The sequence below is a fragment of the Nothobranchius furzeri genome, chromosome 1 (genome assembly GCF_043380555.1).
Source record: "Nothobranchius furzeri strain GRZ-AD chromosome 1, NfurGRZ-RIMD1, whole genome shotgun sequence".
Taxonomy (NCBI): domain Eukaryota; kingdom Metazoa; phylum Chordata; class Actinopteri; order Cyprinodontiformes; family Nothobranchiidae; genus Nothobranchius; species Nothobranchius furzeri.
Genome location: NC_091741.1, coordinates 109,122,475 through 109,149,582, shown reverse-complemented (window position 1 = coordinate 109,149,582; position 27,108 = coordinate 109,122,475). Strand labels below are relative to the sequence as shown.

Below are 27,108 nucleotides of genomic sequence, written 5' to 3'. Positions count from 1 at the left end.
TTAAAAATCTATTAAATCAAATTAAAATGTAATAATCTATTACAGTATTTACTTTTTATGAAACTGTAACATCAATACTTTGTTATTCTCAGCTGCAACTGAAAGAACTATTGAAAAATAGAAAAGTTTCTTATCTTTTGGAAATTTCTTTGATTATTTACTTAAAGAGCAATTTACCCCCAAAATAAACTGTTTTGCTGATGTACTGTATAAACGGGTGTCTACTAGTGCTGTAGACGTGTCTAGTCCGTACTTTGGCAATTTAATGCATCTTATTTAAAATGTAATAATTCATCCTTGATCCAAATCACCAAAGCAGGGGCCCAGGAGGATAGAGAAGAACAAAACTACAAAGGAATTTTTCTGTAGAACGTTCTGAACAATATTTGGACAGAATGTCAGTTTGTGGGAAAACACGAGTTCACTTTAACAAGTAGAAAGTTCTGGTGGAAGATGATTCAAGCTAGTTACTGCTCAGATAAGCAGAGCTTCAGCTAAACATTAAATGAAGCGTATGAAAACTGGCACATGGACAAAATTCCTCAAAGCAAGGAAGGCTGTAAAAACCTTCAATAACATAATTTATGAGAAATCACTCAAATGGATCCATATTCCTAAATCTTGTTTTAAAACTGTTTAAACACCAGTGTTTTTATTTGTGTAGAATTAATGTAGTTATTTTATACTTGTAGTTAGGGATGCACACATACCGATACTGTTCACTTAATATTTTAGTTTTGTGATCATTTCTATTTTATTCATATACTTTACTTGTATCTACCTCACAGTCTTTTCCTGTTGAAAGCATAGAAGAAAATAAAACCCGTATTCCAATTCATAGCTTTTTTTTGTGTGTGGTAGAAATATTGGTCATCTGTATCGGCGAGTACTCGCATCCAAGTATCGGTTTGGAAAAAAGTGGTATTGTTGCATTTGTTAGTGACTGTTTTACATAGTTATCGGTGTCAACTCGAAGCAGTTTCAATTAAAAACGGCCATTTTGGTTTTGCTTGCTTTATTCCAAAATTTTCAGGCCGTCACTGTGACATCCATCAAATGACTGGAAACTACATGTGGGATGAAGTCTCAGAGAAGGAATTTCTGATTGGGACCAATCCTGACAGTCGATTACCTCTGTGGTGGGAGGGATCTGAGCCACTTTGGGTCACCCTGCAGAAGCTGGGAAGGAATGTTTTCATGTACTACTGGCCAGGTGAGTGCCTAAAGCAATGAATTTAATAACCCATGCATTCCTTATACCACGTATGTATTTGTGTATGCAAACTCATTTCCAAGGACACAGTCGAAACCCACACGGGGTTTATAGATTTTATTTTAGGTTTCAAATTATTGTTTTAAATTGCCAAATCTTCACTGCTCCTTTAACTTATGGTTTTTTTCCCCCTAGTTTGCTATTATCTAAATCCTTTAACTCATTCACTGCCAGCCGTTTCCAGATCAGGAAAGCCCTTTGCATTTTTCTGCGTTTTTACTGATTTTTTAAGAGTCACAGAACGTTGAGCTCTATTATGATGTCAACGCCAAAACTACCAAAACAAAGAGTAGACTCACCTCTTACATCAGGAAGAATCCACGCTTTTCGAGCGTTATCCGTTCTTTTATAATCCGTTGTCGAATTGTGATCGGCAGAAGCCTATACGGTTCGCGCCTCACTTTTTTACAGCAGCGGCCCAAAACGATCTCCTAACGCATGGATTTTCAGCTTCCTGATCACGTGATGTGTGATGTACGCGGATGAAGATCAGCTGGGATGTTTGTTCTCATGGACACCCACACAGTCAAAAAGGCAAATGACGAATTTAGCCAACGACGACTTTTGTGGTCAATGGCAGTGAACGAGTTAACATCTGCAGTGGTCCATGTGTCAGTCAAGATCAAAGGGGACAGACAGTGGAAGCGGGTGGTAATGGTCATAAACTGAGTGTGACAGGGATTTAAAAATAATCCGTGCTCTAATTTGGAGTAAACGAACCTGGAGTGTTGTAGCACACTCCCGTCACCTTACTTTCTGATTCTGATTCAACAGGCAGCACACTTGTTTGCCCTCCAAAATCAGATCAAGACATTCCAACACATTTGAAAGTCCGAATTTATGATCGGAGTGGTCCAAACATAAATTTGAGCAGACTAGAGTGGACTTCCCATAACCATACATGGCAGGAATATCTCTTAAGATTATCCCTGTCAAATAAATATTAAATCAAATCTTTAGAGCCATTACGGTAAACAGTTGGCATCCTTAAGATAATCAGAAAGGGAGATTAAAAACATCAGTCCATCTTCACCACAACAGACAGATTTGTTCTCTCATTCGTGATCAAGGCGAGATGCAGAAGGTAGGACCTCTCCTCTGACCAGGAGGTGGCTGAGAATCATGGCCCCTGATTTGATAATGCAGACAAAACCTCTTAGTTCATAGCTATGACTTTTTCCATCCAACTTTTCTCAACAGTGCTTGATATTTCTTACCAGACTCCATCTCTTGTGTTGTCAGTTAGCATACTTGAGTGAGGTCCCTGTAGATGAGCCAACATGTTGCTTAGAGCTGTCCCTGTTACTCCTAACCATTTTGGGTTGCGTTGAATTCAAACGGATCAAACAGAGCACACCACCACCATGCACCTAGTGCGTCCTTTAACTAAATACTTTGACTTACCAGACCAGGCAGCTGCTCTTTGAGCGATCGTTTTCCCAAAAGAGCGTTTTAATTATTCACTGAATTTGTTGAAAGATATTGGAAGGAAAATGTGGGAGCAATTTTAACCCAAACTCTAATTCAAACACATTTCTAAAGTTAAAGGAGTGATTCACTGATTTAATCAATACATTTGCATTGATCTCTAGTAGGAATGAATGCCTTGTAAATCATTCTTGGAGGAAAAAAATATACCGGTGCACTATTTCCAGAAACAGCTAGGCCGTTTCTCAATATGCATATCTATCTGAACTTGTGTACTCGTGGCCTTGTGAAACCTCGTCAGTGATGACCCAAGGACTGTTGTAATCTTAAGTATATATCATGACAAGTTCGCTCAGTCCCGGGATGTGTTCTTGCTCCGCCCTTTGTATCGAGGATGCACTGATGTGGACTTGGGACAGCTAAATATTCCATAATGCATTGTGCCGCTAATCGTTATACTCCAAACTGCAGAAGAGAAAGCTCGGAGCTGTAGTGTTTTATTTCAGAAATACAAATAAATAAATATAAAGTTGTCTGTTGTTGTAAATTAAATGTGTGTTATCAGTAAAATTGGCTCTGTGTATGTGATTTTTTTTTCTTTCAGACTCTTCATGATCCCTCAAAATACTAATTAGCTAACCCACTATCAAAATAAAAGCAGCCTTGCCTTCAATAGCTCTGTTTTGAAGCAAAAGAAACCTTCTTCTTTTTTAACATCAGGAAAGGCTGGCATTTTTCTATTTTGATAAAAGTGGACTAAATATTATAAAAATAATATGTATTCATTGTTATTTTGTTGTCTGGGAAATGAACTAGACTTTTATTTTTATGTCAGGTCGTTTTTTAACCGTAGTACCAAGCAGCGCTTGTTGCCTTGACACAATAAAGTACGCATCTGTTCCAAATGCCGTCCTCGTTCTCCCATACTCAGTAGAACGGACTTTCTGGTGTCCTTGCCAAGAACACAAGAACATACTAGCATCCTTGGGTATTGAGAAATGGCCATACTAGTGACCCACATTACAGCTGAGCTTCAAACGGCAGGTTTTGGAGTCTTATTTCCTGATAATTTCATCTCGCCTCAGATTGGACAACAGCAATGTAACTCTACCACTGACTTGCGACATGGATTTATTATTTCCACAAATAACACAAGCCAGGAGGAGCTTCTGCTGTGTGGTGAAGTTGCTAATGCTAACGGTTAGCTTATACTAGTCCGGGCAACAACAGCTTTCCCGTCAAGGGTTAAAGTGGGTGAGTCCATGAATGTTAAGTGACAGTGTGACGTAGATCTGTCAGGCCTTTCAAATCCTAGAGTTTCACCGTGTATTTTTTTTAATCTGAAGCTAATGCAGGAGATAGGTGTAGGAGACTATTATCATGTTTATTCTGCATGAAAAACTCAGAAATAATCATTTTTAACAAATTTAAATGAGTTTTCAGTGTTCCACACCTTTAAAGTTGAGCCATCAGATCACATTTTCAAGAATCTAAATCTGCTGTACTGCAGGATTCACCACCAAGCATACCCTACATTCAGATCATGAAATCTACCTGTCATTGTATGTGTACATTTTCAGGCTGTGAGGTGGAAATTCTGGGTGTTCGACCAACGATCTGTAAGGAATATGTATACAACCCATCAGAGGAAGATCTCATACAGTCCTTTAATGATTCTCTTAATGTCCTGAGGTAAGAGATGTCTGTAATGATTGACATTCTAACTTTACATTAAGAACTTCAAAATACCAAAGAAATAATAGTAAGAATCACTGTACACAAGGCATTTTACCACCTCATTGAGAAACTGTGAGATGGTTAAAAGGTGCATTATGTAAGAATGGCATCCTGTGGTCAAATGTGGTTACTGCAGGCCATTTTCAAACAAATTAGCCCTTTATAGGGCCAACGTCTATGTTTAGACACTTCCACTCACATCATAAATGATGTTGGTTTCCCCTTTCGCAAATTCTTAGGATTACGGGATTTCACCCAACCAATCATCAAAGATCAAGCTAGTCACAGTTTGCACCATGGCGCCATTTGACCAATCAGCGCAGGGCTATAATGTGCCAAATATTGGTGTGTCTGCAGAGCCAGAAAACTGCTTGGTGTCCTCACATATTTATGGTCAGATCTCTAAAACTAACTATTCTTGGTTTATGAAACTCTCATATCACAAGGTTGGCTATTTGTGCTAAATAAGGATACATGTGTTGTAAATATTAAACTCAAGGAAGTTGGTGGAATAGTGGCATGAAACTTAAATCTGCCATATTTGAACATACGCCCTGAACAAGGAAAATAAATGATGTATATTTTTAGGAAAAATCTGTTGTTTTTTAGACATAATATTAATAGTCATAGTAAAAGTAATAATAACAACTATAATATTGAATATATTTTGCAGTTTTAAACTAAGATTTCTCTGGAAAACAGAGGAGGACAGTTACTGTGCCAGCCAATCCTGCTATCGGTGATGATGATGAAGGGGAGGAAGATGACACTGATGCAGATCCTCAAATATATAATATTATAAAAATCTATATTTGATCAGAAAGGTTGTGCAATACATTTCAAAAACATTTTACAGTAATTTGCTTTTATAAAATATACTATTATTATTTAACCCCTTAAATTTCCAGGTTTATTGAACGCATTGGGATTTTGTCCCCTGGGCGGGACGCTGGAATGCTAGGGGGTTAATAATTGTGATATATTTTGTATTATTCTACATTGACATAATGTTCTAAAAATGTTGGTTATTCTAAAGTATCATATAATTATCTATATTATTCAGAAATATTGATTATTTAAGTTGTTCATGTTATTTTATTTTGGGATTTCGTTTACCAGAACAGGACAACAGAAATGCACTTTGATTATATGTGGGGTGGGGATTGATAAGTTTTTATCAATATCAACGGCATAGGGAGCCTAAGGCACGCCCATCTACTTCCGCAGAAGAATGAATGCAAGTCAACGAGGCTAAAAACGCTATTTTCTAATTCCACTTGTTATGTGTCATGGATTTCACATACGATGTCCGTGAATTTTAAAGATGCATTTTGATACCAAGAACGTGTTTATTTTCGAAAAGGGGGAAATGCTGTTTTAGGTTTTGTGTGAAAACAAGTCCAGGACTACAAATGCCCTTCACGAAAGTGACGTCATCGAACCAGACACGGAGAAAACTGAGGGAAAAGGGCTGTAAGTTCAGAAAACTTCAAATCCTTCCTGCAGGAGGAAAACCACCGTATGGCCATCTGGTAAGTAGCAGCTACGCTAGGGGATAAGAGATTCTGTGGTGACGTGCCGATGTCTGATTTGTAGTCATGCTAATTACGAACTTTTACAAGCTAATAAATCTCAAAGGCATGGTTGAAACACCCCATTAGTTTTCATTTAAATTGCAGTACAACATATGTGTGATCCAGGATCTAAAGCATAATGGATTAGAAAATAGCTCTTTTAGCCCCGTTGACTAAATTTTTTCGTTCTTCCGGGGACCCATGAGCCGACCAGAAAGGGAGGAGACCTAGGCTCCATATTGTTGATTCTGTCTATCAATCCAATTCCTATATCTATTCCAGGGTAGTTAAACAGGTAGCAAAAAACTAATTGCGCACGGCTCCTGCATTATAACTGCCAGTTACTTTATGATAAATAATCTGTTGTATCTGTATCGGTTGGAAATATCTTTCTGCTTCCTGTGAAGGCAGAGTCATCTTCTTGTTCGGTCCAGTGTTGCTGTAGCTTTTATAGAGTGGGAAACATCTCACCACAGGTCAGATCTTTGTCGCTGGAGTCTGCTGGTGTGGAGGTCTGTATATAAGGCTAATGACGCTAACATGATAAACAGTGTTAGTTGATTAGTTACCTGCAGTATTAACAGGGGAGAAGAAGAAGAAGAAGAAGAAGAAGAAAATATTATTTCTATAGCGCCTCTCAAGATACAAATCACGAGGCGCTTCACAAAAACAAAGCAAATGTTAAAATATAAAAAAGCATTTAGAAAATGTTTAAAAATATTTTTCAAATGAGAAAAAATAGGCAATTGGGATTGAAAAGAAAAAATGTTAAGAAAGAGAGAGAGTTAATATGAAAGAGGGAAATTAGTGGATCCTGAGGAAGGTGGAATAGGTGGGGAGAGCAGAATAAAGAGAGAGTGGTGAAGAAGGTCATACAAAAGCCAGCTTGAACAAGTGAGTCTTCAGCTGCTTTTTGAAGGAGACCACTGAGTCCACTGATCTCAGGCTCAGGGGGAGAGAGTTCCAGAGTCTGGGGGCCACAGCAGCAAATGATCTGTCACCTTTGGTCTTTAGCCTGGTGTGCTGCACAACCAGTAGGCTTTGATCACTGGACCTCAGGGACCTGCTGGGGGTGTAGGGACTAAGAAGATCACCAATGTAAGATGGTGCTTGTCCATGTAAGGCCCTATAGACCAGAACCAGGATCTTGAAATGAACCCTGAAGTTGACTGGCAGCCAGTGAAGCTGGAGGAGAAGCGGGGTGATGTGGGTGTGTTTGGAGGACTTGGTCAGAAGCCGAGCACAGGCGTTCTGAACCACCTGCAGACGGTTCAGGGAGGTTCTGCTCAGACATGTGAAAAGAGAGTTACAGTAGTCTAAGCGTGAGGGGATGAAGGTGTGGAGAGCTGTCTCAAGTTCAGAGCGAGACAGAATGGGACTCAGCTTAGCAATTCCTGAGATGGAAGAAGGAAGAGCGAACAAGAGAACTGACATGAGAATCCAGGGTGAGAGCTGGGTCAAAGGTCACGCCAAGATTCCTGACGGAAGGTTTGGTGTGAGAAGCAAGCTGACCAAGAGAGTCTCTGACTTTGGGAACCAGCTTGTCTGGGGCACAGATGAGGATCTCAGTCTTATCTTCATTCAGCTGTAGAAAGCTCCCAGCCATCCAGGTTTTGATAGAGTCTAAGCAGGTGTGTAACAACTGCAACTTACCCCCAAATTCCACTACCTCCGCTCCGCTCCGGTCCGGTCCGCCCCCGCCTTCCGCAGCCGCTCGCTTCCGAACTCAATTTTTACTGGTACGCGCTCTACAACAGCTCCGCTCCGGTGCGGAGACCTGAGATGGGCAAACAAGCATGCGCGGGATTTTCGAGATCTTGCGATACAGTCCGAGCTATAAACGCGGAAGTTAGATCCAAACACCCGTTGTGTGGGAGAAGCATCGGCATGAACTGTTTAACCTGCCCATCATTTGTGTTGAGAGATCAGCAGTGTTTGGATCAACAAAGTGTGACTACTTTGATAGTGGAAACTGTATTTATGGCTTACTTTTGTGCATTTAAACTTCAGCCACCATTGATAGTTGTTAAAAGTTGTTAAACCTGTGCGTATGAAACAAAAAACGCCTTTTGTTTATCGATTTCTTGTGAAAAACGGAAGTTGTGCTTACTCCTTTTCCTGTTGGGCGGTGGTGATTTCTGTCCATTTACTGCGGAGGTGCTCCGGCGTCCGGCAAAAATAGGATCGATTCTATTTTTGCCGGACGCCGGAACAGAGGGCGGCGCACGGCGCCGCACTGCCGGAGCACGGCCGCAGTAGTGGAATTGCTCTGATTGACTACAACGGGACCGATTTTGCTCCGGCGTTCGTGTCGGAGCGGAGCGGAGGTAGTGGAATTTGGGGGTTAGACATCTCATGGGGCTTAAAGGAGATGTACAGTTAGATGTCATCTGCATAAAGATGGTAGGAGATTCCTTTGAAGGAGCTCAGGATGTGCTGAAGAGGAAGCAGATAGAGGAGGAAGAGCAGAGGCCCCAGCACAGAACCTTGTGGGACACATGGGTAAGAGAGGTGGTGGAGAACCTAAACTTGGAGACGGTCACAGAAAAGGAGCGCTCAGACAGATAAGAGGAGAACCACTCCAGAGCAGATCCTGATATGCCTACCCAGTCTCTCAGCCTCTCCAGTAGCAGGTGATGGTCAACAGTGTCAAAGGCTGCAGTCAGGTCCAGCAGGACCAGAACAGAACAGTCCCCTGCATCACTGTGAGTCAGAAGGTCATTAGAGACCCTAAGAAGAGCTGTTTCAGTAGAATGAGCTCTACGAAAACCTGACTGGAAGCTATCATAGATGTTATGTTCATCAAGAGCAGCTGTGAGTTGTTTAGCCACGACCTTTTCCAAGATCTTGGAGATGAACGAAAGTTTAGAGATGGGTCTGAAGCTGCTATGGAAAGAGGGGTCGAGACTCGTTTTTTTAAGAAGCGGGTGGATTACGGCATTCTTAAAGTAAGCAGGGACCTGACCAGAAACCAGAGAAGCATTAATTATGGAGAGCACGCTGGGACCGATGGACTGAAAAGCACTTTTAAACAAAGATGAGGGTAAGATGTGGAGTGGGCATGCAGAGGTCTTCATAGAGTTAACTAGTTTGGTTAACTCAGGCAAAGAAACAGGAGCAAAGCTATCTAGGATGATGGGCCTGGTTGGAGTCGGGAGAGGCAGCGATAAGGCTGAAGGAGAGATGCTAGATCTAACCTTATTGACTTTGTCCACAAAGAAATACAGAAAGTTCTCACAGTCTGCAACAGAGTGGATGGAGGCTGTAGGAGAGGCAGGAGAGACGATGCTGCTGATGGTGTTAAACAGCACCTTGGGGTTCCCTTTGCTCTGGGACACCAGGTTGGAGAAATAGGAAACCCTAGCGTCTCTGACTGCAGAGTTAAAGGATGTCAGAAGATCCTTTAGGTGAAGCAGATGGACGTGGAGATGTTTTTTTTTCCACAAACGCTCAATTTTTCTGCATTGGCGCCAAGGGCGTCAGTTTGTTTTCAGAATTGCTGGGGACAATAACCATACACTTGAGTGGGGTTTAAAAATTGCTGGGGACAATAAAGTAGGCTAGCACAGGGGTCGGCGGCTCTGGAGCCGCATGCGGCTCTTCCATCCATCTGATGCGGCTCTCTTTGTAAAATAATGAATGGATATTTAAATAAAATGCTTTATATTTTACTGCATTAATTTTACATCTGTATGCCAATTCTAAATGTAAAGATTGTCTGCGTAAACCTGAACAGGTCCAACCCGGTCTTACTGTGAGACCGGGTTGACGCGTCACGCTTGTGCGTAATCATATGTGCTTCCTGAGCTGAAGGATGTCAGATTCTGGGCTTCTCCTCAGACAGGTTCCTGGATGCGTCGCCACATTGGAGACAGGAACAAGCACTATTCAGCCAAAGTTTCATAATCAGGTGTGGCAGTGTGAGTGTCCTGTCACAGTGTCCCGATAAATCATGCGCCCTGGCTACTTGGTCAAGGGGTTGTCCCTTTGGCTGACTGGTTAGAGCGTATGACTCTCACCCGGGAGTCTGGGGATCGAATCCCACCCGGGCCCTCGTTTCTCCACCTTGCCACATATTGACGGATAAACTCAAGGATGTTGGTTGTTTTGAAAGAATTACCCCGACGCACACTGATGCGCATGGATGAGCTGACATTTTAATCGTTAACGCACATCGCGGAGGTAACTTGATTCCCATCAGAACATCAGAGCTTTATACTGGACACTGTGTTCAGCGCGGCTCGGAATGCCCACGGTGGACAGTGAGCTGAAGATCTGAGGGGTTTGCAGCGCAGTGCAGAACCACGGTGCATGCGATGATTTCCTCCCACTGAAGCGGTCTGGAAACCCGGTCTCTCTGAGGGATGTGTCACTTGGAAAAATGTTCTTTTTATGAAATTATGAAACTTTGGCTGACCAGCGCTTGTTCCCGTCTCTAATATGGAGACGCATTACGCATCCAGTCTGAGGCAAAATAGCTCTTCAGCTCAGCAAGCACCTGTAGAGACATTTGATCACGCACAAAGTTTATGTGGAGCAGAAGCGGTCGGGCACGGCAGGTGGAATGTTTCTAGCCTACATGAAGTGAAACTGTTTAATTTTAACATTAATATGTTACTGGACACGCTGGTCTGGTTGGTTAGACCAGTGTTTGAAGTGGAAAACACACACACACACACACACACACACACACACACACACACACACACACCAATTAAAATAATGCTGATAGCGTGGACTAGAAGACAGGTGGTGGGTTACGTATTTAAATGATGATCAGGCTGCTGTAAAATGTAATCTCCATCCACATCCAGACACAATTTTACTCTATTCTTTCTCTATTTGCTCTGCTCTTGTCTGGGATGACGTAGCTAATGGTGCGCGCGACGCGCCTAACTAGCGGCTGATGCACATTTTACGCATTTGGAGAGATGGGCTGGATGCTCTGCTTTTACTGTAGACTAAATATTAATGACAAATGAATGAAAATTAAATTGTGAGTTTTTACTTCATATTTTATAAATTAAAATGACGGGGTAACACATTTATGACGTCTTTTTAAACTAAATTTTTTAGCGCGACCTGCCTGCTTCACTTAAGTCACTGCTTATTAAGGTCCGTCCAGAATTACCGTGGCCCACCCAAAAATGAAAACCTGGTGCCGCGCCAGTTCTAAACCTCTGCAAATGGTTGTTCTTCACTTTATCAAACTCAGACTTTGTACAGCTAATGTCAAGATGTAAAATTATGAATTCAGTCGAGCTCTTCCGTCCCTCCCTCTCCTGCTCTCCTGGAAACCCGACATCGGCTGTCAGAAGTGGAGGGGAAGAAGGAGATGAGGCAAACAGAGTGAGTGTGACGTAAAGAAACCAGACTGGTGTGGAGGTGAGCAAAACAGAAGGAAAAGTGTGGGTGTTGAATCCCCCACGGGTGCGACGTCCATGCGAGCGACCGGTACCGGCTGCTGTCACCTGGTTGTGAGCAGCGCTCTGCTGTCTGAGGGTAGGCCCCGCCCACAATGCTGCGGCTACTGCGGTGTTTTCTTTACTGTGGGAAACGGGTAATAATGGCTCTTTGATGGGAACAGGTTGCCGACCCCTGGTATAAGATCTGAGCTGGTAAAACAAAAATCCTCATCAGCAGGCTTTTTTTAAAGTGGGGGGGACACAGCTGCCAATCACAAATTTTGCCGGGGACATGTCCCCGGCGTCCCCGGTTAAAATGACGCCTATGATTGGCGCTTCAGGCTGCTCAGGCTATCATTAAACCAGGGAGTAGGGTTCACTGCAGGAACTGATCTGGTTCTGACAGGACAGATGTTGTCCAGAATGGAGAGGTAGTGCTGGTTAAACTGATAACTTAAGGAATCTGGGTCATTATCAGAAGAACAGGGTGGATCAAAAGCAGCAGAAATATTGCTAGCAGTGCTCTCATTTTTTTTTTTTTTTTTTTTTTTTTTTTTTTTAACGTGTCCTGTCTGGCTGTGAAGCAAGCAGAATTGATGTCTGAATGCTGGTAACAAGCCTTACAGTTTTACTCTCAGGTGGAGCATCAGAGCATCTGCTTTTAATGTCTCAGGTGGAGCATCAAAGAGTCTGCTTTTAATGTCGCACCTGATATTTAAAACTTTATTGTTATTGTTTTTGAATGCTTTGTAATTTCGACCAGACACGGAGACAGAGGTGAAAGAGAAAGGAAAAGAGAAAAGGTGGGGAGAGAGGGGGTTAGGTGGGGGGGGGGATTCAACAAAAATAAACAATAATGAAATAGAGTCTGCTTCCAGACCTGCAAAATGAGACGAGAAAAAAGCAAAACATAACAAAAAAATGGGACACAACACCAATATAACAAAATCAAGCTATCACTGCGTCAACTTGATGAAGAAATATATAATCAATCATTGTTTAACTAAACAGTCACACGATAATATACCACAGTGCATTGAGTGCCCACCATAGTCTTAAGACATGTGTTGAACGTGCCCAAGCCCATACTTATGAGAGCACCATGTGAGCACCTGTGTGTGTACACGCGCTTGTTTATGTAAGGTTTATCTATAGGAGCGTCCAATAGAGAGTGTGAGGGACCACAGATCTGCCCCCCAAAGACGCGTAGGAGACGGGGGGGAGCTCCAAGTCCCAGAGATCCAGGCGCTGCCCCAGAACACAGGAACCCCAAGGAGCCCGCAACCAGAAAGGCCCCCGCCCCCCTCGAGAGGCACAGAGGATCGCCCCGGGGGGCCACAACCAGCAGCCGGCAGAGCCCCGGGAGATATCAGCGGCAAGTCCTCAGGCCTGCCCGCAGCCTCCCACCCCCTAGCCGGCCGAGTCCGGGACCCAGCGACCCGGGACCCAGGGGCGACCACCCCCGCCGGGGACCCAGCAGAGCCCAGGGACCCAGACCCCCCCAGGCCGCCACCGGGATTGATCAGGCAGATGCCAAAAATCTTAAACTCCCTGACCCGGGAGCCACGAACACTCAGGCAGACCAAGGCATCACACCCACACCAGGTGTGACAGGGGGGAGGGGAGACGAAGATCTATATCATCAAAGGAGGTCCCAGGAGAAGGGAGGAGTCAAAGGCCCCACCTGACATATACAGTCATACACAAACACAGTCACACACTCCCTCCCTCATGCTCACACATGCACATACAACCAAAGACTTACAAAAATACACGCCGGACACCCATTCATGCTCCCCATACACACCCTATTCACTCTGGTCCCGGTAATGCTGCACATGGGGTACAACCACCACCGGTTACCAGAGTTTGACCCTTTCTGCTGGGGTGCTGATGAGCAGGCTCCCCCGCCCACCGCCGAGCACAGCAACCCACCACCCCAGACCCCAACCAGACGGCCAGATCTCCCTCCTAGTCTCCAGCCCCAGGCAGCCAAGCAACAACAGAGGTGTGCTAAGACCCCCTGGTCTCCCTCCACCTGCTCCAACATAGTGTTGTGTGTTAATGAGGTGTATTCTATTGCTGTGGTGAGCGGGCAGTGCGGGCATTTTCTGGCCTATGCCAGCTGATGCCACTGCACCACCCTACTTGCACCCACAGCCCTTGGTGTCTAAATGCAGTTTAAAATTCGAAGTGGGCACCGGCACTCGGGAGGAGGCTGAGAACTCCCCCAGCCAAGTGCCGTTGAATGTGCTCACTCCCAAGGCCCTAAGTGTATGTTTGCGTGGAATGTCGTCGGTGGAAGTGCATAAGGTGCAAATAAAATTGGGGGGCAGGAAGCCACAGGAATGCGGAAATGGGGTCCATACCCGCACTCCTCGACTTGTCCACCCCCCAAGGTCCTATGTGCATGTTTGTGTGATGATGTGAGGGAGCAGGAGGAGAGAAATAAACGGGGATGGGGAGGAATGGCTGGTAGGGCTTAGCCCTCCAGGGAGCCAGCTCCCCCACTGACCCCAATAGGCACCTCCGTTGTCATACCGCCGCCCAGGGCATGGAGACCCCAGCCCATCCTGCCAGGGCCCAAAGCAGCAGCATCACAGAGCCCCACAGAGCCCGAGGGAGCCGACCCAGCCCCACCCCAGCAGAATATCTATGCCCATCCCTGCATTTGCACAACTTCCAGAATATATAAGACATAAGACATCCAGGTAAGGTTGGGTCCTCCCCCTCCTGGACCTCCCCCTCCCCTGTGATGGGACAACAGAGGAGCCAGGGCCTGCCCTACGCCCCCGAACCCGGGCCAGGTACTTCTGCGTATTCCTGCCTTCTTCCCGGCAGCGTACATGTAGGGACCCGACCCCCAAGGCCCAGCCCAGATCCCCACACGGGGCCGGCCACCCCAACACCCCGAGCCCCCAGGCCCCCACCCAGACCCACCCAGGGGCAATGCAGCCGCCAGGCAGTGACCCATGGCCGCCGCCAAGACCTCCAAGGGGCTCCACTCACAACCGCCAGCAGTACACCCCCCGAGGCAACCCAAGCACCTCCAGAGGGGGGGAACGGCCCCCCAGTGCCAGACATCCCCAGTGAACCCATCCCCAGGGAACATCCAGATACTCCAAACTCAGACCCTCCACCCCCCCACCCACATCATCCCGCAGGACATCATCAACGGCCCCCCATCACCGCTATGTGATGGAACCGATCAAAGGAGCCCAGAGAGATTTATTTGAAGTGGAAGCAGAGGCTAAATCAAGTGCAATATGATCTAACAAAAGATTTCTATACTGGTTAATGCAGAGATTTTCTCTATTTTTCCAATTCAAGAGGATAGTTTTCTTAGCGATGCATATGGCAGTCAGAACCACGTGAACCAAAGATTTTTCAATCGGGACATCATCCAGGTTTCCCAGTAAACAAAGAGAGGGGGTGATTGGGATATGACATTTCAGAGACTTTGACAGGTCTTCACATACTCTACCCCAAAATTCCTGGACAGGTGGACAGGACCACAGTGCATGAACGTAATTGTCAGGAATGTTGTTTGTGCAGTGTGTACAGATGTCAGACGACACAAACCCCATCTTGAACATCCGATGACCTGTATAATGTACTCTGTGTAGAACTTTGTACTGAATTAATTGTAAATTGGGGTGTCTGATCATTTTAAAAGTTTTTAAACAAGTTTGGGACCAGAAGTTCTGGTCAAAGCTGACTGATAGATCCACCTCCCATTTTTCAATAGGGATTGCTATTCTATCGTCTATTTTGGACAGTGTCTTATATACTTTAGACAGTAGTTTAGGGGGTTTGAGATTGCAGAAGTCTAAAACCCTTGGCGGGGTTTGTAATTCTATTTTATTGAGCTTAAATTTTTGTTTGACTACAGATTTGATTTGGTGGTATTCTAAAAAGCTATTCTTTTCTATTCCAAATTGGGAGACTATTCTATTAAATGGGATGAAGTCCAATCCTTCATATATGTTTTCCAGGTATAGGATTCCTTTATTTTTCCAGTCCAGAAGGTTCATCATTTTATTATTTTGCAAAATATCAGGATTATTCCAGATAGGTGTGCGTCTGCATGGTACTAGTGAAGACTCTGTCATTTTAAGATACTCCCACCATGCTGTCAGAGAGGTGATGATACTAATACTTTTGAAGCCTTCATGTTTTCTTACGCTTGAGCTAATAAATGGTAAGTCTGAAAGCTCTATCGTATTGCAAAGTTTCTGTTCTATATCTAACCAGGACTCGTCTAATGGGTTATCTTGCAACCATCTTGGTATATATTGCAGCCTGTTGGCTAAAAAATAATAATAAAAGTTGGGTAGATCCAGTCCTCCTCTGTCTTTGCTCTTCTGAAGCGTTTTTAAGCTAATTCGTGGAGGTTTATCCTGCCAGAGGAATTTGGTAATTGAGGAGTCCAGAGATCTAAACCAGTCAGCTGGTGGTTTGTTTGGGATCATTGAAAATAAGTAATTTATTCTGGGTAAGACCATCATTTTAATTGTAGCAACTCTTCCCATCAGTGATATTGGTAAGGATTTCCATCTAGCAAGATCATCCTCCACTTTCTTTAAAAGTGGGATGTAGTTTAATTTGGTTAGATCTGCTAACTTGGGAGAGACATTAATTCCCAGGTATGTGATATTACCTGACTCCAGTTGAGTATTAAGTAAATTGACAAAAGAGAAATTAATTGGTAGAACTGTTGATTTTAACCAGTTTATAGAGTAATCTGAAACTTTTGAAAAAGAGTTTATCAGTTCTATTGAATGAGAGAGAGACGATTGAGAATTCTGGAGGAAGAGTAAAACATCATCTGCATAAAGACTGATCTTATGTTCTATTTTATTACACTTTATCCCTTTAATACCTGTTGTTTGCCTAATTGCTGCTGCTAGTGGTTCGATAAAGATAGCAAACAGTGAGGGGGAGAGTGGGCATCCCTGCCTGGTCCCCCTCTGAAGACAGAAGCTAGCTGATATTTGGTCGTTCGTCCTGACACGTGCTGTTGGTGAACTGTATAATGTTTGTAGCCAGTTTATGAAGAAGTTCCCAAAACCAAATTTATGTAAAGTTGCAAATAAGAACTTCCAGTTAACTCTATCAAAAGCCTTTTCTGCATCTAGAGATAATATACTAGTTTCTATGTTTCTACTGTAAGAGAAATCTATCAAATTAAGTAATCTACGCGAATTAGTGGACGACTGTCTACCCTTTATGAAACCAGTTTGGTCAGGGTGTATTAAGAAGGGGGTTACCTTCTCTAATCTTTTTGCCAGGGCTTTACAAATTATTTTGAGATCAACATTAATAAGAGAAATTGGGCGATAGCTGGTTGGAAATGCTGGGTCTTTGCCTGGTTTTAACAAGAGACTAATATTGGCTGAGTTCATGTTTGGCTGTAATCTGCCGCTCTCTTCGATTTCCCTCACCATTCTGAAAAATGTTGGAGCCAAAATGGTCCAGAATTCTTTGTAGAACTCTGCTGGGAACCCGTCTGGACCTGGAGCTTTCCCATTAGTCATGGATTTAAGGGCTTCCTGGAGCTCTGCTGATGTTAGTGGCGAGTCCAGGACTGTAACTTGGCTGTCTGTTAATTTAGGAAGTGTTATCCTATCAAGGAACTCATCGATCTCGTCATCTGATGGGTTTATCTGTGGTGAGTACAAAGTTTGGTAAAAGTCTCTGAAAGTGTTGTTTATTCTTTCAGGGTCATAAACTATATTCCCAGTTGAGTCTTTAACAGCAGATATGGTAGTTTTCTCTTTATTAATTTTTAATTGGCTGGCCAGAAATTTACCGGATTTATTACTATGTTCAAAGTTTTCTATTCGTAGTCTTTGTGCTAAAAATTGTGTTTTTTTGTCAATAATTCCATGAAGTTCTAATTTAGCTTTACGTAATTTGCTCAGTAACTCTTCTTCTGTGGATGTCTCTAAAGACTTAATGATTTCTTCTAACTCCTGGATACGTTTATTTTCTGTTTTTTTTTTATGTGATGAGAAAGAGATTATTTTACCTCTCATCACTGCCTTTCCTGCCTCCCAGAGAATAGATGCTGATGTTCCAGGCAGGTCATTATGTTCTAAATATAAAGCCCACTCCTTTTTACAAAATTCTATAAAACCTTCATCTTTAAGCAGTGATGTATTAAACCTCCAGTTTTTGCTTGGTGGGATTGCTTTCTTGTTTACTAGAGTTAAAGAAACCGGAGCATGGTCGCTGACAACAATAGGGTGTATCTCAGTGTCTGAAATGTCAGCCAGCAATGAGCTGCTGACTAGAAAATAATCCAAACGTGAATGAGAGTGATGGACGTGTGAGAAAAAAGTATACTCTCTACGGTTAGGATGAAGAGATCGCCATGCATCACAAAGCCCATAATCACTCATGTACTGTTTAACTATATAAGTGGATTGCCAATTGCGCCGAGTCCCAGCTGTACTGAGCCTGTCTAAGGAATGCATCCAAAGATTAAAATCACCTCCAAGTATAAGTGGACAGTCCAAGTGTTCGGAGAGTACAGAGAAAAAATTATGAAAGAATGGAGGGTCATCAATATTTGGACAGTATATGCTCACAATACATAAGCGTTGGTTCTGTATAGTTATTTTTAACATTATAAATCTACCTTCTGGATCAGAAACTGTGTCCAGTACTGTGAAATTGATGTTTTTGTGTATTAAAATAGCTACCCCTCTTTGCCTAGAGTTATAGCAGGCAGAGAACATGCTGGGAAACTCAGGTGTTTTAAGTTCATCTGCCGATGTGGCAGATCTATGAGTCTCCTGTAATAATATTACGTCTGCTTGCATTCTTTTTAACTGATCAAAAATCTTTAATCTTTTATCTCTTGAGCCAGTTCCATGTACGTTCCATGAGACAAATCTTAGTGCACCCATAGATGTGTGTGTGAGTAGCTAAAATATGACGCCTTCATGTGAATAAGATGGAATAAGTATCTAAATGTATAAAATAGTATGTTAATAAATAACAGAAAAGTAAATAATAATAAGGATTCAACAGTGTTTGTGGTTGTATTATTTGACGCATAAATTATGATATTGTGTTGTGACTTAAATATATCCATGTGTGTGTGTGTGTGTGTGTGTGTGTGTGTGTGTGTGTGCGTGTTCCTGTGTGTGTGTGTGTGTGGGTCTGTGTGTGCATGTGTGTGTCTGTGTGTGTGCGTGCGTGTGCGTGTGTGTGTGTGTGTGGAGTCTGACGCAGTGTTGGAAAGTTGTGTGGTTGTGCCATACAGGTGTAAAGAAGCAGATAAAAAGAGGAAAGGAAAATACAGAAACAGGTTAAAAAAGAAGAAAGAACTAAAAAGAAAAGGTGATGGGGTGTGAGGTGATGATGAACAGGTGAACTCATCATCTAAAACACGGATCTAGCAGCTGTTTATTACTGACGTGCTCAAACCCAGTGAATCTGATAAGAAAAATAAAGGTCTGACCTGATGTTGGGCTAATACAGCCAGTCTGTCACTCCTCGCTCCTTGTAAAGTTTATTATCCACATAAAGCTTATCCACTGAGATGACAGCTCTCTTCCCATCTTGGATAAACTTTTTACGCAGCGGAAAGAGAACTCTGCGCCGATCCAGGATTTCCTTAGGAAACTGGTCATTAACGCTGAAGTCTTTGCCTTTGAGCTCTCTTCCGTGACTTTTAACCAGATCCTTCTGCTTAAAATGTTCAAATTTAGCCACGATGGGACGAGGTCGTCTGCTGTCCCCTCTTTTAGCTCCAAGGCGATGTACTCGGTCGAAGGTGATGTTTTTTACCGTTTCTTCGGGTATCTTCATTTGGGTCTGGAGAAAGTGTTTAACAGTGCGTTCGCAGTCCTCGGCCCCTCCCACCTCCTCCGACAGACCTGCAAACACCAAATTATCCCTCATGCTACGGGCCTGAAGGTCCAAAACCGTCTCCTTCAGAGTTTTGTTGTCCTGGGTGATCCGCGTCATTCCCTCTTCCAGGGAAGAAACGGACTCCCGCAGAGACGCGTTCTCAGCAGCGAGCCGCTCCACCTGCTCCTGGCTGAATTCCAGGGACTGGCGGAGGTTCTGAAACTCCTGGTGCAGAACCTCAAGCAGATGAAGACGCCCCTCAAATCCCAGAAGCCGTTTATCTATGGATTCTAATAATTCCAATATGTCCTTCCGGGGAGATGAGGCCTCAGGCGAGTCCTGAGGGCGGCTCCGCTTCGTCCCAGGTGTTTCAGGTTCACCTGCTGATTTCTTCGGACCCATAACAAATAACTCGAAAACTCCGTCAATAAAGTTCTGTAAACTTTCTAAATTTTCTTCACTTACCTCCAGATTGAGCGAGTTATACTTACCAGATTATTTTTTTGCGTTGTCAGTTTTTAAATTAGGCAAAAATGCATCTGAATTGTTTGTGAATGTTTGCTAACGAGCTGCCATCAGCTTCAAACGCTGCTGTGTCCGGTAATCGGTCGTCAGCGCATGCGCATCTCTCCGCCCCCTAGCCTAGCAGTGCTCTCATTAAGAAAACGAAAACAAACCATACGGCGAGCAGGAGGTGGGGACGCAGAAACTGACAAGTTGAAGAAAATGCAATGGTGATCTGAAATATAAACGTCCTCAGGACAAACACTGTCAGCATTTAGACTCAGGGTAAAAACAAGGTCCAGAGTGTGCCCCCTGGTGTGTGTGGGGCCAGAAACATGCTGGGTAAAGCTGAAGGAGTCCATAAGGCTGGAGAAATTCATGGCAAAGTGATCGGAGGGATCATCAACGTGGATGTTAAAGTCACCAACAATCACCATCCTGGACAGCTTCACAGTGGAGGATAGAAAGTTACTAAACTCCTGAAGGAAAGAACTGTTTGGACCAGGTGGACGATAGACCACAGCACAGTAGAACGGGTCCTTACGCCCGACTTTAATCAGCTGCAGTTCAAAGGAAACAAAGTGACCAGAGGTTGTAGAGCTTCATGGAAGGTGGTCTCTGAAAACAACAGCTTGGCCTCCACCACGACCAGAACCCCAGGGCTGGCTAAGAAAAGAATAACCACTCGGGCAAAGTTCAATCATACCAGAATAATCAGATGTTTGCTGCCAAACTTCAGTCAGAAACAGAAAATCCAGGTTTTTAGTGAGAATTAGATCATTGAGCAGGAAAGATTTATTGTTAACAGTGCGGGAATTTAATAAAGCCATACTGAGTGAGGTGGAGGAATCAGAAACTACAGAAACAGCTGGAGTTAGTGGACGTAAATTAGCGGGGTTAGATCCATGGTGTTTATAAAAACCACTTATGGAGGGAACAGGAGGAGAAACCACTGAGGAATGAGGATAAACCGACCTTAACAAACTTGGACGGATGAACCGCGTCGCAACACGGCCTGGCGGGAATACGGAAGTGGCGCTCAGGTCACCAAACAAAGGACAAGAAGCTAGAAGATCGCGTCGATGTTTACCAGATAAACCACGCTTTAAGAGAAGTCTGGATTCCTGCTCGTTTACCTCTTTTCCTCCGATGTTTTCCCGGGACCGGACAAACATAGCCGGAGGCAGGCAGCTCGTGACCGTTGTTTGGCTCCGGGCTGGTGCGCCACTCAGGTAAACAAACAGGATGGTACGTCCTCGGTGCATCTTCGGCGATCGTGAACGAACGAAAGGACAGAAGAGTCTGGCGATCATAGGAGATGGTAGCAGGGACACTACTGAAGAGGACCGCAGACAGGAGCAAGGTGGAAAAGAGGAGGTTAGTGGAGAGAAGTTTGAAAAAGTGGCCGGTGACCGCAGCTAAGCCAAGCACAGGCGCCATCTTTGCCGACCGGAAGCGGGAGGACGTGTGAATGTCACCGCTGTCGCTGCGTTGATATTCACTAGTCTGGAGGAGGTCAAAACACGTCAATAACTTTAAGCTATTGCGTATTTTGTGCCCAAAGACGTTTGTATATTTGGAATACTTCCTCCCTTGATGAAATATCTACTTTGCAATTATTGTTATCAGTTAAGTTACCTTGTTGTCATGCTTTCTTGTAAAATATAACCAAGCATTTGTGGGGCTTCAACACCATGTTTCCTGCTTCTGTAAGCTACGCAACATGTGCGATGATGGCATTCGCACCACCTGGAATTGATGAGGGGAATTGATGTGGCGAACGATTCCTAGGAATTTTCATTCCCAACCCTAGTTATATACCACAATAACATCCTGGGGTTGAAATTTAAACATTTAATCTACTCCAACGAGTGCCTTATAAAGGGTTAATGGTATGAAAAAGTAGCTTGAGTATTTTTAGAGCCGACTATTTGCTTCTAATTCACCATTAGCATTGTTAGCTCAATGTTAGCCTCTAGCCTGCATCACCCAATATTAGAGGAAAACAAAAGTATGTTGTGGCTTCTTAGGGGATCAAGAAATAACTTCTGAGTCCATCCTGTTACTGGTTTAAGATCTTTGCCAAACACCGCAGTATTTTTCCAGCTGGTGTCGAATTACAGTTGCTGGCGCTGACTTGGCAACCTCGTGGGCTCACTGATTGTAAACAGTTACGACATCCCTCTTTGGCCAATTTGAAAAGAGAAAACTGACAAACTCCAAGCTCGCTGAGAAAGAAATCCGTTTCGATGTAACCTTCCTTCCAACATGATTGAAACATTAGACTCTTTTGTGATTATTTCACTGTAAAATTCTTACTTATTGTACCTTTAAAAGACAAGTGAAAGTTGAACATGCTGTCCTTTGTGTGAAACCAGTGATTTTCTCAGAAGATTTCTATTTAGTTAATCCATTTTCTTTTGTGTCTTAAGTAATTTTTGGGGGGTTTCTTCTCTGTCATCAAGATGATTTTAACTACCTGTTGATCTCTTTTATGTACAATCTTCTTTTTTTTTAGCTCAGGCCTAGCAGATATGGCAGCTGTGTATTTTGAGAAAATAGATGTGGAAGGGCATCACTTTGGTCCAGACTCCCATCAGGTCCGAGCAGCTGTGAAACATCTGGATCTAGCCCTACAGACACTCAACAGAAAAATCAAAGTAATATTTCACTTCTCTTTTTATGTCTGCGGGCCGTTTTATGATTTCAGGTTATTTCCTTTCATTTTCTTATTGTGCATTTGTTTTGTTTTATAATATATTTTGCAGGACACCAATATGGAGAAACGGCTAAATGTGATGTTATTTTCAGACCATGGTATGACAAAGATCAAGTGGATGGAGAAGGTCATAGAGCTGGACAAGTATATTCACATGTCAGACATAGTGAAGATGATGGACAGAGGACCGGTGGTCAGTCTTTGGACCAAAAATAACACTTACCAAAAGGTAACTGCTATGTTCTTTCTCCGTAAATGTAGCACAGGTTTAATGGAGGATAGCAATAATCAAGATAGCCAACTGGATCCTGATTCCAACTGGTCTTAAAAGTAGACAGACTGTCTCACTAGAGAGAACCCCAAGAACTGAAAGATCTGCCACCCATTCCACTTCTAGAACCTCTAGGTAGCACAGGTAAACCTGAGAGACAAGTGCTCTTTGGGAACATCTGGAACATGAAGATCACCAGTAAGAAGGAGCTCAGATGTGTATATAACTGTCACTATCACAGATTTGGTTCAAAGAACGTATTTGTCATCATATTTCATCATTAATTCATGGTATTTTGAATGTTGACAGAAGCAGAAGGTTTTCCATTTACTGGACCTGTTTCTGACCAGGTGTACGCTGCGCTGAGTCAGGTCCCTAACATGAAGGTCTACGGTCGACAGGACATCCCCAAACGCTTCCATTATAGGAACGGGAAGTTTGTCTCCCATCTGACGCTGGTGGCTGAGCCGGGATGGTTCATCGCTGAGGTAACAGAAATCAACTTAATACCCACCTACTGGTTTTTGAAATGGAAGTAATTCCATTTGAAGGAGTGAATGTAGAGGAACCAGAGCAGACAACCAGTACCAGAACCAGCTGAGCAGATTCCAAAGCTTTCTGCTTTTTGCCTTCATCAAGTCAGTATCAAGCATTGACTGTTCTTACTGGAGACCAACATACCTTATTAAACCATAAAATAAGTAGGTTAGTGCATTCTCACATTCAGTGTTTGTTTGCTTTGCAGAACAAGGAAAAACTTCCCTTCTGGAAAAATGACTCTGGGCCACCTTCGGCATGGCAGAATGGCTGGCATGGATACGACAATCAGTTTGTTGACATGAGAGGCTTTTTTTTGGCAGCAGGACCCGGTAACGAACCTCCTCTAGCTCTGTTACCATCACACCTTCTGGGCTCAGTCTTGACGGATATTTGATTGTCTTTGATTTAGAGGAAAGGTCGTGTTTTGTTCATTACAAAAGTGCCTTTTTTCCCATAGATAACAGAAACCTATCCAACTAAGCTGTTCTACAACATTTCATCGGACTGGCTCTAATGATACTGAAATAGGAATCTAATAATAGTGAATCTCAGTACATCAGTGATGTTTTCTTTGTTTATGCAGATTTCAAGCAGAACGTTCGAGCAGCTCCGATTCAAGCAGTGGATATCTATAACCTGATGTGCTGGACGCTCAGAGTGGATCCTTTACCTAATAATGGCTCGTGGTCTCGAGTGGAGTTCCTACTGAACAGCTCAGACGATCTGTTCCAGACGAGGAAACTCTGGACCCGCTTTTTCTGCTTGTTGGGATTTTTACTATCATACATGAAGGTTTAGCGTAACATGATACCAACAGGTAGGGAAATAAACTGAACCTAAAAAATTACATTTTCACATTTTAGAATCCTAAATAAAAAGATTAATTTAAAGGTACAGTAAGCTAGAAGTTTACATTAAGATAATCGTAAAACGGTCTAATATCTCCATCATGTTGGAAGGAAGGTTATGCTGAAACAGGTTTCCTTCTCAGCTGTTTAGGGAGTGGTCAGTTTTTCTCCTTTTAAAAAGGCCAAAGAGGGACAACGGCCCAATCCTGATACTTGCACCCTCGCGCCCTTCATTTGCACGTTCCCGGCCAGGGGTGCAAGTGCGTAGGGTGTCCCAATTCTGACCACGCCCCCATTGCACCCTTAATCTGCACTTCACCCAAGTCCGTAGCGATGCGGAGCTCGGACAAGGGTATTACCCACAAGTCATTGCTGCAGGAGAAAAGGCTCAAGTTCAATTTCTGAAAATGTGTTTTCTAATCAAATTTGTACATTTTAGGACGATTGGTTGGTGCGCTGAATGTTTTAGACAAAGCAGCAATTAAGTTAAATTTATTTCAAATAATTGCTTTATTGTTTGTTTGAAAGTTGTTAATAAAGGTTTTTGAAAAAAGTTTCACAGCAACAAGCATCACGGCATGCGTTGCGATCGATGACGCAATGCTCCCTGTCTCAATTCTGCAATTATTTGCACACTTGTGTACTACGCACTCAAACCCTACTGCTCACTTTCTTTAAGCGCACTTTGCTGAAGGCCGCAGGACGCAGTGCGAGTATTGAGATTGGGCCATAGGCACAGTTTACTCTCTGTTCCACTTCCATATTTCCTGGTTCTACAGCCAATCATATGTGAGCCTGTAAGGATGCAGAAACTGAGCCAAAAACACTGTTGTGCCGATGTTTGTAATTTGACACCAGCTGACGCAAAGCAGCAGATTTCTAGAGGTAAAGCCAGTGAACCAGAGCAACCCAGATGTTGTTTCTTGTACCCCTAAGAAGCATCGTTTTACTATCAGGTGAAAAGGGCTAGAGGCTAAAGCAGAGCTAACAATGCTAACGGTGAATCAGAAACAAGTAGCTGGCTCTAAAAATATCTACAACTTGATATTACAAAGAAATTTATTTATCTCACCTCACTGTGTATGACTCGTCTTCACTCATCATCTAGAATCTTCTGGTCCAGGGGCCTCATTTATCAAGCTTGCTTACGCACAAAACGGGGTCGGGAAAACTGCGTAAGAAACTTTCCACGCAAACTTTGAGATTTATGAAAGAAAACAGCGGAAAAATGTGCGCAACTTTAAGTTGACTAAGGACCTGGCTTACGCACATGTTGGACATGAGAGCACCTGCAGTGCTGCTGCTGAGAAGATACAATTATGAATTCCTGCAGCATTATCACTTGTACCGCTTCGTTTTCACACAGAACAAGACCCCCCACACACACCCACACGTGCGCACTCACACACGCGTGCACACACACGCACACACACACAGCCTGAAGTGCAGAATACAGAATGCTGAATATCAGCAGGGGGACAGATTGAGACAGAATGTCATGCGTCTGTGACAGTGTGTGTCCTGTCACTGTGACCCGATTGATGATCCGCCCTGGCTACTTAGAAAAGGGAGATCTCCATTTGGGTGACTGATTGGTGTGTGACTTTCACTCAGGAGTCTGGGGATCGAATCCCAATTGGACCATTTTTTAATATCCGCCACAGATCTCTCTGAAGAATTCACAACAGTGACGGCTTCAGCAACGCTGTGCCACTCTGTGGATTTTCATTATTTGTTTTGCAAAAGCATTTCCTTTCATTTCTCCACTTCACCCACAAGTACCTCAACTTCTGCATCTGTGAAATTGCGCTTCCTTGATCTGCCTTGATCTATGGTCGCCATTGTCATTGGCGGAGCGCTGCAACAGCCAGCTTATGTATATGCATGAGGTCCACAAGGCACTTTGCATTGACTATTTATGGCAGTAAGTGGGCGTGGTGAGGGCAGGACGTGACTAAAAAGCAGCTGAGAACCTTTCTAGATAGTTTCCAATTAATGAAGCGGAGATTGCGTGCAGCTGTGCGTACTCCATGTTTGAAAGATCACAAACCTACTTGGCGTAAATATATATTTTTTGCTGAGCTTAAGTACGGTTTTAGTAAGGATTCTACGCAATGTTTGATAAATGAGACCCCTGATCCGTATCTGGCGACAACCATGAAACTCACGGATGGGAGGAGAGTTCTTTAGAGTGGACACGTTTGTATTGATACATGGACTGCAGTACCCACATTTGACCATAGGATGTAATTCTTACTTTAAGCACCTTTAAATAGTAATAATAACCCATTTACTTTCATATCTAGACAAGTTTTCTGTCTTAATTATTGAGACAATAAATTTTGACATTATGAAGATAATAATAATTATGTAAAAAGTATCATATTAGTATTATTGTTTAGCTTTTTATTCAATTCCATAACTTTTTTGATTTGTCTTTTTTTTTTTAACCATGTTAATTTGAAACCACACACTAGTAAGACTGGTATGGGCTTCAGAGAGTGGGTTAAACCAACAGTGGCTGATAGGGCCTTCATATTAAATATCATGTCCAAGGAAGTAAATCTCTAATACTTTAGATGGGGTTGTTTTATTTTTAGTACTCATATCTTAGCACTTCAAATCTTGTGTTTAAATTTGTTATGATTGGTCATTTGTGAGCCTTAAATCCTTGTTTTAATTGGTGTGGAATTTGAAATGACTTGTTGATTTTTTTTTTTGCGTGACGTTTATAACAAATGTTTGTTTGTTTTTTGTTGTTTAGAAGAAAGAAATGTATAATAAATTTACCTACAGCTAGAAAGAAGTATTTATTGTAATTTATTTGGTAAATAAACCATTTACTATGATTAATTTTTAGGGTTTGTTTGGGCATAGGTTCACAGATAGAAAGTACTGTGGGGATAAATGGCCCAACAAAACCCAATAATAAAGACCTACAATGGA

The 27,108-nt window shown here is 43.0% G+C and overlaps 1 protein-coding gene across 1 annotated transcript in view; it reads left to right on the top strand.

The window, feature by feature from the left end:
* Nucleotides 1–24,245, top strand: part of enpp6 (ectonucleotide pyrophosphatase/phosphodiesterase 6) — a 28,663-nt gene extending 4,418 nt beyond the window's left edge. Inside the window, exons 2-8 of the mRNA XM_015962201.3 lie at nt 1,034–1,213; nt 4,282–4,393; nt 22,303–22,444; nt 22,553–22,732; nt 23,125–23,262; nt 23,520–23,643; nt 23,898–24,245. Of these exons, the coding sequence (XP_015817687.3) occupies nt 1,034–1,213; nt 4,282–4,393; nt 22,303–22,444; nt 22,553–22,732; nt 23,125–23,262; nt 23,520–23,643; nt 23,898–24,112 (1,091 nt within the window). The 3' untranslated portion in view covers nt 24,113–24,245. The remainder of the gene's footprint in view (nt 1–1,033; nt 1,214–4,281; nt 4,394–22,302; nt 22,445–22,552; nt 22,733–23,124; nt 23,263–23,519; nt 23,644–23,897) is intronic.
* The last annotated feature ends 2,863 nt before the right edge of the window (nt 24,246–27,108 follow it).